The sequence below is a fragment of the Pristiophorus japonicus genome, chromosome 2 (assembly GCF_044704955.1).
Source record: "Pristiophorus japonicus isolate sPriJap1 chromosome 2, sPriJap1.hap1, whole genome shotgun sequence".
In the NCBI taxonomy this organism is placed as follows: Eukaryota; Metazoa; Chordata; class Chondrichthyes; family Pristiophoridae; genus Pristiophorus; species Pristiophorus japonicus.
The window spans coordinates 188,620,563-188,638,883 of NC_091978.1; the positions used below are offsets into that span (position 1 = coordinate 188,620,563).

General features: G+C 44.2%; 1 protein-coding gene across 5 annotated transcripts in view; it reads right to left on the reverse strand.

Annotated features, from left to right (window-relative positions):
• Window positions 1-18,321, reverse strand: part of pcdh7b (protocadherin 7b) — a 581,399-nt gene that overhangs the window by 132,399 nt on the left and 430,679 nt on the right. For 2 of the 5 annotated variants that reach the window (XM_070870597.1, XM_070870598.1), the window contains exon 3: window positions 14,187-14,240. The exons of 2 other annotated variants lie outside the window; for them this stretch is intronic. In XM_070870597.1, coding sequence (XP_070726698.1) covers window positions 14,221-14,240 — 20 coding nt within the window. In that variant the 3' untranslated portion in view covers window positions 14,187-14,220. Of the gene's footprint in view, window positions 1-12,967; window positions 13,032-14,186; window positions 14,241-18,321 lie in introns of those variants that run through there. One more of the 5 variants, XM_070870600.1, reaches the window with a different exon arrangement.

Sequence of the window (18,321 nt, forward strand, 5' to 3'; positions counted from 1 at the left end):
TCAGAGGAAATGTATTAGCATGGATAGAGAATTGGCTGGCGAACAGAAAGCAGAGAGTCGGGATAAATGGGTCCTTTTCCGGTTGGAAATCATGGTTAGTGGTGTGCCACAGGGATCAGTGCTGGGATCACAACTGTTTGCAATATACATAGATGACCTAGAGGAGGGGACAGAGTGTAGTGCAACAAAATTTGCAGATGACACTAAGATTAGTGGGAAAGCGTGTTTTGTAGAGGACTCAGAGAGGCTACAAGGAGATTTGGATAGGTTAAGCGAATGAGCTAAGGTTTGGCAGATGGAATACAATGTCGGAAAGTGTGAGGTCATCTACCTTGGGAAAAAAAACAGTAAAAGGGAATATTATTTGAATGGGGAGAAATTACAACATGCTGTGGTGCAGAGGGACCTGGGGGTCCTTGTGCATGAATCCCAAAAGGTTAGTTTGCAGGTGCAGCAGGTAATCAGGAAGGCAAATGGAATGTTGGCCTTCATTGCGAAAGGGATGGAGTACAAAAGCAGGGAGGTGTTGCTGCAACTGTATAAGGTATTGGTAAGGCCGCACCTGGAGTACTGCGTGCAGTTTTGGTCACCTTACTTAAGGAAGGATATACTAGCTTTGGAAGGGGTACAGAGACGATTCACTAGGCTGATTCGAGAAATGAGGGGGTTAACTTATGATGATAGATTGAGTAGACTGGGTCTTTACTCCTTGGAGTTCAGAAGGATGAGGGGTGATCTTATAGAAACATTTAAAATAATGAAAGGGATAGACAAGATAGAGGCAGAGAGGTTGTTTCCACTGGTCGGGGAGACTAGAACTGGGGGGCACAGCCTCAAAATACGGAGGAGCCAATTTAAAACTGAGTTGAGAAAGAATTTCTTCTCCCAGAGGGTTGTGAATCTGTGGAATTCTCTGCCCAAGGAAGCAGTTGAGGCTGGCTCATTGAATGTTTTCAAGTCAAAGATAGATAGATTTTTAAGCAATAAGGGAATTAAGGGTTACGGGGAGAGGGCGGGTAAGTGGAGCTGAGTCCACGACCAGATCAGCCATGATCTTATTGAATGGCGGAGCAGGCTCGAGGGGCTAGATGGCCTACTCCTGTTCCTAATTCTTATGTTCTTATGTTCTTATGTAATGTTATGCATGCAGCTTTTGTACTTTCATTAATTATATGTAACGTCTATCGTTCATATTTATTGCAGTAATGTTGCTCCTCGTACATATGCCTGCACAGCATAAGCATGCTCACGCCCCCCCCCCTTCTCTTCTGCTAATCTCAATTATGTTTTCCAGCAACGTCGGCACCTGGAGCATCACCCCACTTGCTACAGGTCATGCTGACCGCAGGGGACGATACACCTGAGGAGGATGATGAGTCTCAACCGTGCTGCTCTGCGCTGGTTGAGGCATCAAATGAAGGGTCTGCAGTACCTGTGGCCACGTCATCTTCTATGGATAAAGTAGCGGGGCCAAGTGGCTTGCAGCAGGGCACTCCAAGTGGTCCAGAGCCTATGCTGACCTGGCGGAGGTTGGGTCGGTGAGGTAGGCATGCATAGCCAGAGGCAGATGGAAACCAGGACAAGGTGTCTCTGTCGAGGGCGAGCATCGACATTGGTCGAGAGCTCCTCCAAGTGATTGGTGGGTTGACCGGCAATATTGCCGCACTATCTGTGCGAATCTCGGTGGACATGGGGCAGATGGTTGCGGCAATGCGGAAAACGGCCAACTCCGTCGATGTCATTGCAATCGATAGTTTCGGGATATGGCATTGCACCCCAAGGTACCATGTAACCCCACTTTTTAAAAAAGGTGGGAGAGAGAAAACAGCCTGACCTCAGTAGTGGGTAAAATGATGGAATCAATTATTAAGGATGTCATAGCAGCGCATTTGGAAAATGGTGACATGATAGGTCCAAGTCAGCATGGATTTGTGAAGGGGAAATCATGCTTGACAAATCTTCTGGAATTTTTTGAGGATGTTTCCAGTAAAGTGGACAAAGGAGAACCAGTTGATGTGGTATATTTGGACTTTCAGAAGGCTTTCGACAAGGTCCCACACAAGAGATTAATGTGCAAAGTTAAAGCACATGGGATTGGGGGTAGTGTGCTGACATGGATTGAGAACTGGTTGTCAGACAGGAAGCAAAGATAGGAGTAAATGGGTACTTTTCAGAATGGCAGGCAGTGACTAGTGGGGTACCGCAAGGTTCTGTGCTGGGGTCCCAGCTGTTTACATTGTACATTAATGATTTAGACGAGGGGATTAAATGTAGTATCTCCAAATTTGCGGATGACACTAAGTTGGGTGGCAGTGTGAGCTGCGAGGAGGATGCTATGAGGCTGCAGAGCGACTTGGATAGGTTAGGTGAGTGGGCAAATGCATGGCAGATGAAGTATAATGTGGATAAATGTGAGGTTATTCACTTTGGTGGTAAAAACAGAGAGACAGACTATTATCTGAATGGTGACAGATTAGGAAAAGGGAAGGTGCAACGAGACCTGGGTGTCATGGTACATCAGTCATTGAAGGTTGGCATGCAAGTACAGCAGGCGGTTAAGAAAGGAAATGGCATGTTGGCCTTCATAGCGAGGGGATTTGAGTACAGGAGCAGGGAGGTGTTGCTACAGTTGTACAGGGCCTTGGTGAGGCCACACCTGGAGTATTGTGTACAATTTTGGTCTCCTAACTTGAGGAAGGACATTCTTGCTATTGAGGGAGTGCAGCGAAGATTCACCAGACTGATTCCCGGGATGGTGGGACTGACCTATCAAGAAAGACTGGATCAACTGGGCTTGTATTCACTGGAGTTCAGAAGAATGAGAGGGGACCTCATAGAAACGTTTAAAATTCTGACGGGTTTAGACAGGTTAGATGCAGGAAGAATGTTCCCAATGTTGGGGAAGTCCAGAAACAGGGGTCACAGTCTAAGGATAAGGCGTAAGCCATTTAGGACCGAGATGAGGAGAGACTTCTTCACCCAGAGAGTGGTGAACCTGTGGAATTCTCTACCACAGAAAGTGGTTGGGGCCAATTCACTAAATATATTCAAAAGAGAGTTAGATGAAGTCCTTACTACTCGGGGGATCAAGGGGTATGGCGAGAAAGCAGGAAGGGGGTACTGAAGTTTCATGTTCAGCCATGAACTCATTGAATGGCGGTGCAGGCTAGAAGGGCTGAATGGCCTACTCCTGCACCTATTTTCTATGTTTCTATGTTTCTATACCACCAACGTCAACAGATGCGAGTCAGGAGGAAGCAGTTGCTTCTGACTCGGAAGGCATTTCTTTGGAAACGTCTTTTCCTGGGGCCTAAGAATTGAATCTGCCAATGTCACTCCCCCCCAGCACCCCCCACCCCGCCCCCCCACCACAGCAGCGGCGCTTGAGGTGCCCTGCTGCAAGATGACTTGGCATTCGTGGGGGTTGAAGGGAGAGCGTAAGTGGGAAAGGGGGAGTTACGATGAGGGGGTGGTAGAGGGAATTGTGGATTTCGGCCCCTACGGGGCACAACGGACATGATTATTGCAGCGCGACAGCAACCGGAAAAATGCAGGGAACAGCGCCAGCCCTTATACATGGCCTTCTTCGACCTTACAAAGGCCTTTGACACGATCAACCGCGAGACCCTATGGAGCGTCCTCCTCCGTTTCGAATGCCCCCAAAAGTTCTTCACCATCCTCTGCCTGCTCCACGACGACATGCAGGCCGTGATCCTTACCAATGGATCCATCACAGACCCAATCCATATCGGACCGGGATGAAACAGGGCTGCGTCATCGCCCCAACCCTCTTCTCAATCTTTCTCACTGCCATGCTCCACCTCACAGTCAACAAGCTCCCTGCTGGAGTGGAATTAAACTACAGAACCAGTGGGAACCTGTTCAACCTGTGCCGTCTACAGGCCAGGTCCAAGACCACTCCAACCGATGTCATTGAGCTACAGTATGCAGACGACACCTGCGTCTGCGCACATACAGAGGCTGAACTCAAGGACATTGTCGACGTATTTACTGAGGCGTATGAAAGCATGGGCCTTTCGCTAAACATCCGTAAGGCAAAGGTCCTCCACTAGCCTATCCTCACCGCACAGCACTGCCCCCCAGTCATCAAGATGCATGGCGTGGCCCTGGACACCGTGGACCACTTCCCATATCTTGGGAGCTTCCTATCAACAAGAGCAGACATTGACAACGAGATTCAACACCGCCTCCAGTGCACCAGTACAGCCTTCGGCCGCCTGAGGAAAAGAGTGTTTGAAGACCAGGCCCCCAAAACAGCCACCAAGTTCATGGTCTACAGGGCTGCAGTAATACCTGCCCTCCTGTATGGCTCAGAGACATGGATCATTTACAGCAGACACCTGGAGAAATATCACCAGCAATGTCTCCGGAAGATCTTACAAATCCTCTGCACCAATATCAGCGTCCTTGTTCAGGCCAACATCCCCAGTATTGAAGCACTGACCACACTCGATTAGCTCCGCTGGGCAGGCCACATAATTCACATGCCAGACACGAGACTCCCAAAGCAAATGCTCTACTTGGAACTCCTTCACAGCAAACGAGCCAAAGGTGGGCAGCAGAAATGCCACAAGGACACCCTCAAAGCCTCCCTGATAAAGTGCAACATCCCCACTGACACCTGGGTGTTCCTAGCCCAAGACCACCCTAAGTGGAGGAAGTGCAACCGAGAGGGTGCTGAGCACCTCGAGTCTCAACGCTGAGAGCATGCAGAAATCAAGCGCAGGCAGTGAAAAGAGCATGCGGCAAACCAGTCCCACCTACTCCTTCCCTCAACCACTATCTGTCCCACCTGTGACACAGAGTCTGTGGCTCTCATATTGGATTGTTCAGCCACCAAAGAACTCACTTCAGGAGTGGAAGCAAGTCTTCCTCGATTCCGAGGCACTGCCTATGATGATGTGAGGGAAGGGAAGAGGTAGAGGGAAGCGTGGCCGCAATTAGGGAGATATTCACTTGGTTGGGAGAGGGGGCCTATTCTTGTTACTGTTTTTATTGTTATTAAAATTGTTGACCGTTGGGAGGGGGGGGGGTGCGGGGGTGGTGGTTGTTGTTGTTATTGTTATTAAAAAATTGTTGAATGTTGGGGGGGGGGGAATTTTTGGTACTGTTATACTTTTATCGTTATTGAAAATTTATTGTTGTGTGACAATTGGGGGTGGAGGTGGGGAGATGGGTGTTATATAGTTTGTTTAATTTTTTTTTACCTCAGTTGTTAAATTAAGATTTTTATTTAACATTACAATTGTTGTGCAGTGTCTTCTAATAATGTAAGTCTAAACATCAATACAAGGGTTGCAAACAATGGCCAAAGCCAGGCCAGGCAAGGATGAAACATAACGTAACGCAACTATAACTGTCACCAACGTAAGTTCACGCAAAGCATTCATTTATGAGCTGCTGACCAACAGTCATGCAGCTGCGTAACTACCATGATTATTTGCTTGTGGTCAACAACGAGCTGCACATTCAGGAAGTGAAATCCCTTTCGATTACGGTAAACCTCTGCATCCTGTAAAGCTGCTCGCAGGGCAATGTGCGTACCGTCTATTGCTCCCTGCTCTTGGGGAAGTTTGCTATTCTCGAGAAGCCCAAAGCCCTCGCACTCTATGCCTCCCTGGTCATAGGGAAGTTTATAAAGTACACCTTGCTTGCGTAAAGGGCTTCAGTCACCTGTCGAAAGCAGCAATGTGCGGCGTGCTGCGAGATGCTGCAAATGTCGCCAGTTGAAGCCTGAAAGGAGTCCGATGCATAGAAGGAAAGTGCTGCAGTAACCTGAACCTCAACGTGCAGTGCAGTCCTGATGATGCTGGCAGGCAGCAGGTCTCCCTTAATTAGCTGACATATCTCACTGATGACCTGCTTTTGGAAGCGCAGCCTTCTAACGCCTTTCTTGCAAGTACAGGTATGATCGCTTATCCCTGGAAATGCGTTGGGTGTAACGTCTCCTCCTCCTCAGCAGTCTGCCACCTCTTTGATTGGGCACATAATGCTCTTCAATTAACCATATCCCATCTCTATTCTGCAGCATGAGTAGTCATTAATACTGGCTGAGAAATTACAGGCCCCATCACTATAATGTCCTAATCTGTCCTCAACAAACACAATATAAACTCAAAATTGACCACAATGTGATCAGATGATTGGAAAGATTCTAACCCTTAAAATCCATCACAAATTACCTCAATGCTTGAAACAGCCTTTTATTAAACTGCCCCCGATTTACAAAATGGCATCCATGCCACCGGGTTAAGGTCGGTGAGTGCAGCTTTTCTTGAGCATCTTTTTGGGCGGACGATCATTTGGACAATATATGGGCGAAATGCCGAAAATGGCGCTCGGCGATAATCTGGGCATTAGTTTCCATTATAAACAGTATTCTGGCATTGCATGAGTGATGAGGTCAGGTTTTATTTTAAACAAATGGAAATGGGTATGCCGATAAATGGGCGATAATCGGGCGGTAGTTTCCATTTATCATCAAATGTGGGCGGTAAACTGAATCTCGGCCATTATATGGGTGCTAAATGGGCAGATATATACCGAAAGTCTAGCCTTATGATTCTATGATTCTGAGGTCAAAAGTTACTTTCCAATGCTCTCTTAGTGAGATCAGTGGATTGAGCATTGACCAAAGCACTGTCTGTACAGATTAGTGTTATTTAGCAAAATAGGAACAGCTGTAGTCCATTCAGCCCCTCGAGCCTGTTCTGCCATGCCATTAGATATGCCTGATCTGTATCTTAACTCCATCAATCCACCTTGTTTCTGTAACCCTTAATAAAATTGCCTTAAAAAATCTATCAATCTTGGTCAATTAAAAATTTCAAAACTAAGTCTCAACATCTTTTTAGGGGAGTGATTTCCAGATTTCCATTACCCTTTGTGTGAAGAAGTGTTTCCTGACATCATTCTTGAATGGCCTAGCTCTAATTTTAAGGTTATTCCTCCTTGTTCTGGACTCACCCAGCAAAGGAAATAGTTTCTCGCTATCTACCCTGTCAACTGCTTTGATCTTCTTAAACTCCTCAATTAGATAGCCCCTTAATCTTCTACACTCAAGGGAATACAAGCCTGGTCTATGCAACTTGTCCTCATAAATTAACTCTTTTAGCCTAATTTTCATTCTGGTAAATCTGTGCTGCACAACCTCCAAGGGCAATATATCCTTCCTGAGGTGCGGTGCCCAGAACTGAAGGCAATATTCCAGATAGGGTCAAAAAAGAGCTTTATATAACTGTAACTATAAGCCGCGGGACAACATCAAGGGGCCAAAATTGCCCTGCGGCCCGTCCAGGGGCAGTAACCTTTTGGGCCCGGGTCAGTTAACACCCAGGGCGGAAGTCCCGCCCCAGCGTGGGATTGCCCTTTGCGCCCCTCAAACGAGGTGGAGCGCAGTCACAGGCGCTTCACCTCGTTGGAGGGGCGCTCCCAACATGTCAGCACAACGCTGAGCTCAGCACCACCCTGAACAGGTCAGCGCTACACGGCTGCTCCACGTAGTGTTGACGTGCCACAATGCCCCTGCGGACGCTGCATGGCCCTTTGTTGGCCACCACTGGGAAATCAGGGACAATCTCGATCAAGCCAGCGGCCCGGCACGCAAAGAGGACTACCGGGCTGCATAATGGCGGCCCAGTCGAGACGAGGGCTGCTATTGTCGGGTCGATGGAAAAGTCGGCTGACAAAAAAAAAATGGCGGCTGGGGGCGCACGCGGCCTCCCCTTTAAGGAACACCCAGAGCGGATGTCAGCGCCTCGCGAAGCGGGCGTGGACATCGACCCGCGCAAGCCTCGCGTCCTGCGGGGCAATTTCCTCTGCGGGACGCAAAGGGGTCAGCGCAAATGGCGATGGCGTTATCGCCGGATGTGCGCTGTACAGGGCGCAAATCACGAGGCACAGCACAAACTCCAAATTGCCCTAAAATCTTGGGGGGCAATTTCGCCTCAGGAGCATCTGCCACCTGCCCCCGAGCGAAAACGGCGGCGCTAATGGGCTGCAAAAAAGGAGCAATTTTGGCCTCCAAATCTTTTAAGCAATATTGCAAAAAGCTGTTTTGGTGGTGGTTAAGCAACTAATGTATAACACTAAGAACTGAAGCTGTCACAAAACCTATTTCCAATGTTTCTGGGCATCAAAAATCTCCACAATTAGACTATTCAAATTGCGTTTTTTGATGTAGACCTAATGATAGATGATAATGGCTTTATTAATAACTAAAAAATAAAATAAAATGGGCAATTTTCCTCTATAAATAAAAATATAAAAGGAACAAAGTACATGTTATATATTATGTATGCATCTGCAGTCCACATTTAGTTTCCTTTTTTACTGAAATCTGAAAATTTGGCTTGTAAATATATGAGGACATTTTGTTGGTGTAGTTGTGAGATAGTGCACAAAAGCATTAGTCAACAAACACTCAAGTTCATTTCTGCACTCAAGGCTACATTAAAGTATATCTGAACAGAAACTATCGCTTTTTGTAAATTTGCATCCATCTGACATAGTATATTTTAATATGCAATTACAATTTAACAAATTATTCATAGTTATTTCTGGTTGTCTTTGAAAGGTAGATCTCAGCATCCCACTAAAAATGCTCACATCAGCCGAAAGCAAAAGCAATGAGATTGGCTTGAAATGCATCAATAGGCACTTCTGTAAATTACTGCACTTACACTGACAGTGAATTGGAGCGTGCAATCAAGGCTTGATATCTTTGAAAGTAAAAGAAGTATTAAAATTTTCCAATGAATGCCAAAATCATCTCGTGTTAAAAACCTGATAAAAAATATATGGATTAAGTAACATTTAAGCTTATTAGGTATTTTCCAATGACTTTGACAGAATTAGCTTTTAAGCTAAAAGTGGAACTATTTTAACAAGGATATACTGGAGGTGAAATTAGTCTTGAACAGTAGGGCAATGTGGGTAATAGCGAATCACCAGCCCGTTTTACCCGTGGCCTGATTTTCTTTTCTGCTGATTCAAGAAAATGTTCCCTTCTTTAGAGTAGGCCATTTCGTCTATCTAAAAGACTCTAAGTGAAATGAGTTTGGTCAGTTCAGTGGTATCCAAAGTGGGCTTCATCACCTTTTGATTCTATAATAACAATGTGCCTAAACTGCTGCAAAAATGTTACCTGGACATAGGCAAGTCAATACACCCTTTTGAAACCGATATGAGATTACGCTTGGAAGAATAGATTTCCATCCCGTTTCTGTGAGTTGAGATTTGGCAGCAATAATAGGGGAATTTAGTGAACTTGTGATTCCGGTATGGAGCTATGTTTGCCGGGTGCAGATATCAGGAATTTTAATGGACAGGAAATTGTGGTAAGCATGTGTCGAATTTCTTGAAATGTACCCTCAGCCGGTGAGATTCTGTGCTAGGAGAATCAATGTATTAAATTTCCCCTCAGATGATTTATTGATTACTTATTTATTGCTACTTTTAGTTATGTTTCTTCCAAACATTGTCGCCCCATTTTTTACTTTTCCTGTGCCATTCCTTGGCTGAGAGTCGGCAACTCGCATGTGCCCGAGAGTAGCTCAAGGTGACTGACTCCATGTAAAATTCCCTTTCTTCCTGTAGGGAAGCATGTGGCCTCCTTGCATTGCATTCTTCAATCCATGTCACAGAACTAAAACCAGTGCAGCATCACACCTCCTCAAAGTCATCTAATTTACGGGGGCACTGTCATCAGGATATTTCTGGCATGGAAGCTAAAAATCCCTATACAAGAGCAATTTTATTAAGCCAACAGACTGAATGAGTAACACACAAATTCCTTTTGGGGGAGTTTTTGTAATTGAAGAGGTTAATGGTTGCATTCATCATTAACATGTTGCTGCCTTGCCAGAATGCTGGACAAAATAGCAGCTGCGACGGCCAAAGCAAATTGAATAACTCCCTGGAGTTCTATCATTCCTTTCTCCCCACTAATGAATTGATCAGTTATCCATCAATTACAAAGGGCACAGTGCTCTGATTTATAAGCAAGTTCACAAAATCACATGGCCATTTTCTTGGCCCTGGCTAGTAATTACAAAGCAAGTCTGATGTTGGGAGATGCACAGAACAAGATTCTAGGTATTGATCAGAGGGTCCACCTTCATCCATATTTTACTAGTCATTTTTTATGCACTTAAGGAGTCTCAATATACAGCATAGAAATCCTTTTTATAGAATATCTATTAAAAAAAAACACATTTTATACAGTTATTAGTAATTTATATGTTTGTCATCAAGATTATGTTGTGTAGTAATTGAGTTTGCATCATGTACTGGGCACACAACACTTTGTCCTTGAAAATAAATCCCTATTCAGCTCGAGCATTACTCTGTCGCTAATGTACCAGCACATTCTGCACGGACTCCCAATTCCATCTGAAATGCACACTGGGTATTTGGTCCTGCTGGATCAATGAAAGCTGCAAATGTTTCAGATCTACTAAACAAAGCATAAATTTTCAGTTGTTTGTCTATATACCGAAAGCTATTTTACTTAAGTGAAATGCTCCAAATATTACGACACAGAATGATTTGTCACCTGGGCTAACTTGGTGGCTCACCTCGCTGGCAATGATGTCACAATTTCAGCACAGTGGAAAGCCTGAACTCAGATCCATTAACTTTTTCAATAGCAGAGCAACCTGTTTTTCTGGTGTTGGGTTTGGAGATTACTCGAAATCGTTCCTCGGTATTCGACTCATGCTGGATCTGTATGTTTCCTTTTTGATTTTGTCTGCTAAGAGGGTCAGAATGTCCATGGATCCAATCAAATTCTACTAAAACCACACACAAGCAAAGATCTCCCTGAGCCCCACTTTTAATCCAAAATCTACAATTGTTGCCTTCACTCTCTTGCTTTCCTGAATCATGCAGGAATGTCATACAGTCGTGACAATTCACCAGAGCAGTACTGACCTGAAAAATCAAAAGTGGCTTTAGACCAAACATCAATGTGGCCCAAGAGGAGAAGTCACCTATTTCTTTGTCACAGAAATAATGGTTTCCTTAATCTGAGTCCAATCATCACAGTAAATGTCCCGCTTTATTTTAATTCAATTTTTTGGTTGCAGTGAGGTGCAAGACCAGGGGCTACTTGATTGCATAACACTACTGCAGTTTAACACCGTGTTGCATTGACTATTATTATGGGAGTTACCAAGAATACAGTATCGTACAACTGTGCAATGGTGCCAGGTGGCTTTAGAGACATTGTCAATGAGGTGAACCAATGACAAGTGAATTCCCTCCAACTAAAAATGAACCAAAAGTAGACCACTAGAATCAGAAATATTTCCTCCTTCACTTCAAAACCTGACTCAGCTACAAAGATTCCCTTTTTACAAAGTCTGAGATAATCTTAACCCTAAATTTAGGAAAACTCAATTTTTCTGGGTCTGCCCCAAGCATACATTAGATTGCATGGACAAATATCAGAACATTGGCTTGGAGTACATGCCTGAAAAGGAACACACTTGATTTTCCTCCATAACAAAAAATGGAGAAAGTGTGGGTGGATTCCTTTACAGAGTGTTCCAACCTGACTGGCTTTCTCCTATTCACTGTGCTCAGGCAATCCAGGACACAGACCCAGGAAAATACCCCCTGTCATATACAAGTAAGATGAGGCTGCATGGATCCACTCCACTCTGTGGGATCGACTTAATGAAAAGAAAATTGGTCTGATTGGATTCAACAATTCTTAGCTTTGTTTTGCCTATAGAACTCTGAATTCCAAAAATAATGAATTATGTGAAGCCCTTTGAGACATTTTAACATATTTTGTTGATGATTATTGAATAGTAAATCAAATCAGAGTTTTAGATATGACTGGGATATTGAAACAAATAAATGACCTGTATCGTTATCTTCCTATCTGCATCAAAGAGAGATTCTATTGGTAACAATCACTGGGAATTTCCCCGGGAGTTCTTCCGAATAGCCGTCATAACTTCATCGCAAATTCAGCCACATTTTTGCTGAAGTCAGCCAACCGATCAGGAAAACTTGCAAGGAAATTCCGGGCGAATATAACGAAACATACAATCCCATGGGGCACAGATTTGGCCCTGTGACTGCACAAACACTAATTTACCTTAAACATGCCATCAAATTCAATGATTCTGCTGCTACTGGGGCCATAGAAAATTCACCTGTGCAAAATGACTGTGAATAAGAGAGATGGAAGTGAAGATAGACATTGTCATGTTTTATTTGGATTATCTCCAGGAGTCAGGGAGGACGTCTGCAGAACTTTTATGAAGATGATTAATGAGATGGTGTCGAGTTCACGACAATGTAACTTGTAGATGATTGACGGAAGGAGCAGTTTGATGCGCTGATTTAAAAAAAAAATCACTTTATTATACTATTGTAATTTCTTATATGTACTTTTGTACTTTGTACTTTTTCTTATGTATTTTCTCACAAAGATGAAGAGAAAATCAGAGAATGATTCATGTTCTGTCAGCTAGCTCTACACTGGCATTGACAGAACATGGGAGCGTGTCACCTGCCTTTTGGCAGAGATAGAAATATGGCACAGGGAAACCCGACAGGGGGTTTAAATCAACAAAAATGGAAGCGGTACTAAAACTGAAAATTGGATCCAATATAAGCATTGTTTCTGTTTTAAAATTTCAAATTGATTACATTGAGCTAGAAATGTATTTTAATTACTTTTTAGTTAAGTACAGGAGCAGTGTCGAAAATCATGGAGTTCCGGAATCCGGAATGTTCGGGTATCCGGACTCCAGACTGCTCGGTGGCAGGGTCGTCCAGAATCCGTAAAATGTTCCGGAATCCGGACCTGCTGATCCTGCGCCTCGCCCGCTGCCCTTACCTCGGGGTCTCCTCGCCAGCCGGCTCGAACACCTCCTCCGTGACGGGGCCGGCGGGCCCGAGCAGCTCCTCTTCACCAGGGCCCGCTGCAACAGCTCCTCGACGGGGAGCCCCTTCCCCCTTTCTGACGTTCCAAAATCCAGAAATACCCGAACCTATTGTATATCTAATTATATCTTTATTTTTCTTTGATAATTAATTGTTATCAACATTTATGTTTCAATGCTATTCAGTGACTGCCACCAAATAAAATTTGATCTTAAAATGCCAAAGCATGCATATCTGGTAACACTATTGGCTGGTAATTAAATGGAATTCCAAAATGTATTAAAGAAAAATGTCAGTTGCGGCTAATGTATGCAGATGGAAATCAATTCTATTGATTTTTTTTCATCATAGTAAAGCTCATAACATGAAGGCTTACATTAATAAATACAATCGCTCACTTAATATTGACCGGAGTGTACAAGTTGGATAGCTGAATAATAACTGGGAAAAAATACAAAGATTAAAGTCACAGTTTACTTTATCAGGATAATACAAATAAATCATGTAGTGAACAATTTCCTATTCATCTCGAAATAAAGAAAAAACATTAATCATTGTTTTTGAACACATGGCACGGGCATACACACAACTGAGGTTCTTCTTTACAGTTGGAATTTTATGATTATTTTTAGCGTGAAATTTAACCATTAGGTCTACAAATTCTTATTCTATTTGTTTTTGATGTGCAGATTTCTGAAAATTTATCAGCAGCCTTTGATAAATTCCTCAGATAACTGCTAACAATCAATCTCACACATCCTGGAATTAGTTACATGATAATAAAGTCTGGTCTGATCAGATTCAACCATTATTAGTAGAAATTACTGTTGGTGATATTATCGAATGACCACTTAATGGGAGTAATTTTGATTTTGGGTGATAAAACAGATGTTAAATCATCCGCCTTTGTACATCTTCCCGATTTTCATTGAAGTAAATGGAGAGATACATAATAGGTGGCTTTATCAATATCGCCTGTTTTACATTATCACCAAAAGTCAAAATTAACTGAAGTTTGTGTCCACCAAATTCCTCTGCCACTATGTTAATGGATGTATTAACCCATTTAATATACATTTTATGTGTTAATCCCTCTGCTAAAATAGCAAAGAGAGTAAATTGGTGCAAGAACATTTGGCTTTCATGAGATAAGATTGGTAACAGTAATTTCTACCCTCATCTCTATTTCACCATATCAACTGCATTGCAGAAAGCATAAAAGTTTTAGTTGTGATTGGGTGTTGAAAAGAAAAAGAGCTGACCTGCATTATTAAGGAGTAGAACTTCCTATCTGCATCATGGGGACATTCTACCCCCTATAATATAACCATCAAAAGATTCACTGTAAATATTAATACATATATGTTGTGCATATATAATTTAAAGAAACAAAATGGCCTTTTAGCACAATATTACTTAAAACACTCTTTTCTTTGTGGGCATCATTTGAGCAATCTGATCTCTCCTGAGTGGGCAGACTGTCTAACCATTACCACTCCACTGCAATATATATAGATAAGGGAGAACAAGTGCATGTAGTGATTTGGATTTTCAGAAGGCCTTTGATAAAGTCCCACATAAGAGGTTCGTGTGCAAAATTAAAGCACATAGGATTGGGGGTAATGCATTGGCATGGATTGAATATTGGTTAACTGACAGGAAACAGAGTAGGAATAAACGGGTCTTTTTCGGGGTGGTGGGCAGTGACTAGTGGGGTACCACAGGGATCGGTGCTTGGGCCCCAGCTATTCACAATATATATATAAATGATTTGGATGAGGGAACCAAATGTAATATTTCCAAGTTTGCTGACGACACAAAATTAGGTGGGATTGTGAGTTGTGAGGAGGATGCAAAGACGTTGCAAGGCGATTTAGATAGGTTGAGTGAGTGGGCAAACACATGGCAGATGCAGTATAACGTGGATAAATGTGAAGTTATCCACTTTGGTAGGAAAAACATAAGGACAAAGTATTATTTAAATGGTGATGGCTTGGGAAGTGTCGATGTACAGAGGGACTTGGGTGTCCTTGTACAGCAGTTATTGAAAGCAAACATGCAGGTGCAGCAAGCAGTTAGGAAGGCAAATGGTATGTTGGCCTTCATTGCAAGAGCTTTTGAGTACAGGAGCAATGAAGTCTTACTACAGTTATACAGAGCCTTGGTGAGAACGCACCTGGAGAATTGTGTGCAGTTTTGGTCTCCTTACCTAAGAAAGAATATACTTGCCATAGAGGAGTGCAGCGAAGGTTCAGTAGACTGATTCCTGGGATGGCAGAAGTATCGTATGAGGAAAGATTAGGTTGACTAGGTCTGTATTCACTAGAGTTTAGAAGAATGAGAGGGGATCTCATTGAAATATATAAAATTCTGACTGGGTTGGATAGAATGGATGCGGGGAGGATGTTTCCCCGGCTGGGAAGTCGAGAACAAGGGGTCACAGTCTCAGGATACGGGGTAGAAAATTTAGGACCGAGATGAGGAGAAATCTTTTCACTCAGAGGGTGGTGAACCTGTGGAATTCTCTACCGCAGAAGGCTGTGGAGGCCAAGTCACTGAATATATTTAAGAGGGAGATAGACAGATTTCGAGAAACAAAAGGCATCAAGGGCTATGGGGAAAAAGCGGGAATATGGTGTTGAGATAGAGGATCATCCATGATCATATTGAATGATGGAGCAGACTCGAAGGGCCAATGGCCTACTGCTGCTCCTATTTTTTATGTTTCTACATAGATACACAGTATTATTCAGGGTGGACTCTAAGTTCAATGCACATAATTTAAGTTTCAGAGTGTGATAAGGCAAATGTTTTACAAGTTCATATTTGTGAGTAACATTTGGATGGTTTCCAGAGGAAGGTGAACAACATCTCCCAATAGGAACAGCTGAGGCTTGGCTACCTAGTAGCCTGAGATGTGCCTGCAGTGGTGCCCATCAGTCTCATGATAATTCGATGCCATCGCCTTGACACCAAAATACTCTGACAGAGTCAGTGCTGGAGGGGACCAGAGGGCACAATCCCGACAAAACTGCTGGGTTTGTGGGCTCCAAGCAATTTTGGAGTCTTATGTCTTCTCCTCTCTCCTCCCGCCCCCTTTATTAATTGGAGTCTTGTGACTTCTCTCTCTCCCCCCCCCCCCACTCATTGCAGTCTTCAGTGCAGAAGTCGCCTCACTCCCCGGGGGTCCAAGCCTTTTAATCGGCACCGCGCTCTCTCTGTCTCTCCTCCCCCCCCACCCCCACAGCTTGTTTTGTAACTGAGCCCGTGTCCGGGCGCGGGGCCGATTATGCCGGCCAAAGCTACGACCCTCTAGCCCTGCTTCAAAACGTTCGGTGGTAGCGTGTGACTGAGTAAAAAACTGAGAAAACTTCTGAAATCCAACAAATTTACACTTCTACGTTGAAAGGTAAAAAAAAGTTGAAGTTTATTATTGATTTTGACAGTGTTCTTGACTCCCACCAAAATCTTCGATTTAAAAACAATGGCGTCTTTCAGCGCAGATTTGTAAATGTGCGCTGGTTTTCTTAACTCAGAAGGTTTTTCGGAAGTAGCCAGATACACCGATCTGAGAGAAAAAAATGTTGACCAACTGCGAACAATTGACAAAACTGGCGCACACATGAGGGAACGCCATCAAGATGTAAAAAAAAACTGGCCTCGAAAAATCGTAACTAAGTCAGTTACGCCAGCACAGGTCGCAGGGGTAAACTTTGAAAAAAAATAAATACGGCAAAAAAAATGACTTGCGTCAAAAAAACAGCATTATTTCCGGCATGGGCGGTAAAAATGGGTTTTCAGATCGCCGGCTTGTCGCCCATTCTCAAAGCACCTAGTCACCATTTTTGAAATTGGGCGTTACCACGAGCGATATGAAATGGGCGGTAGCGTTAAATCTCGCTGACCTTCTGCTGTAAAGTGTCGCCGTCCTTAGCAACGGCATGGCAACGTTCGATTCCTGCGATTCAGGAGGTCAAGTATCATCATGACATGCGCAGAAGAGGAGACAGAGAGAGAGGGAGCTGAGGGGGACTGAAGGCGTGTGTGGGTGTGGTGTGGCTGCTTTGGGAGGAAGGAGGGAGAGTTTAGAGCTTTACAGCAAATAGGGAAACAAAAATTAGCTACCAGCCCACATATTTGCCAGAATGGAGGGAGAGGAGGAGGCATCACAAGCACGCTGTGGAGGCTAATGCTGGAGAGAGCAGTGAGCTGGGAGAGGAGCATATTGGAGGCCACAAAAGAGCGAGGAGGTTCTCAGACGAGGCAAATGCCTCCCTCCTGCAGGAGGTTGAGTTACGCTGGGGTGATTTGACACAGGGAGGGCGTGGGAAGCCCACCCCAAAGGCCTACCAGAAGATATGTGCCGAGATAGCAGAGGTGGTCTCGTCGGCAACCAACAAGGTGTGTGATGGCAACCAATGTCACAAGCGATGGAACAGCCTTGTGGGATCCACAAGAGTAAGTATTACATTTATTTACATGTATTATGTATTTCTATAATTTGATTTGTAACAGTCATGAGTGACTATCAGCAGATGTGAGGTCTTTCACTTTTACTGGGAAAGTTTTACTCAAAGCCTGCGGCAAGTCTTTAGGCAAAGAATGATAATTATCATAATAATTATGATTACATCTGTCGGTTAAGTGTTGTATCAGTCTCTGTGACAGTACCTAGCAATGATATCACACAATGATCTCATGTCACGTTGTCCTGTCACCTTTTACAGAAGAAGCTCTCGATGATGAGGTCCGTGCAGAGGCGAACGGGTGGGGGGCCACCAGTCCCCAGCGACATCACTGAGATGGAGGAGCGAGTGCTAACACTCGTGGGGAAGTACACCCGGACAGCCACGGAAGCATCTGCAGACCCTGAAGTGATGCCACATGAGTAAAGCTTACACTATTGCGTGATGTAAAGTCAATAGATGCCACACCTACTCATATCCGAACAATCATAAATGACAGATGATTTCTAAAATTGTCACAGAAATAATGCTGGCCTAATGAAAATCATTGCAGTGCAAATGTGTTGATGATCATGAACTGTGATGTCTGTGATGATTTTGAGGGAGGAGGTGCTGTTGTCGTGCATATGCTGCATGTAGCGCTGGACTCACCTTGTGATCCTAGCATCCCCATCTCCTCTAATAACCTCATTTGTGTTTTGTAGCTCAGCCAGCAGCGTGGCCCCAGGCAAGGCCATGGAGGCCAGAAGGTGGGGGCGTGGGGCCGGACTCGGCGGACGATCCTACTACATCTGGTGCTGAGGAGCTCCGATTGTCGCCCGTCAATCCGCTGGGTCTGTTCTCTACGGACGAGAGCGCAGACTTCGAGGAACCTGCACCGCCACGCTCCAGAAGCCATTCCATGCCAAGGCCATCTAGTGGTCCTCCAGTC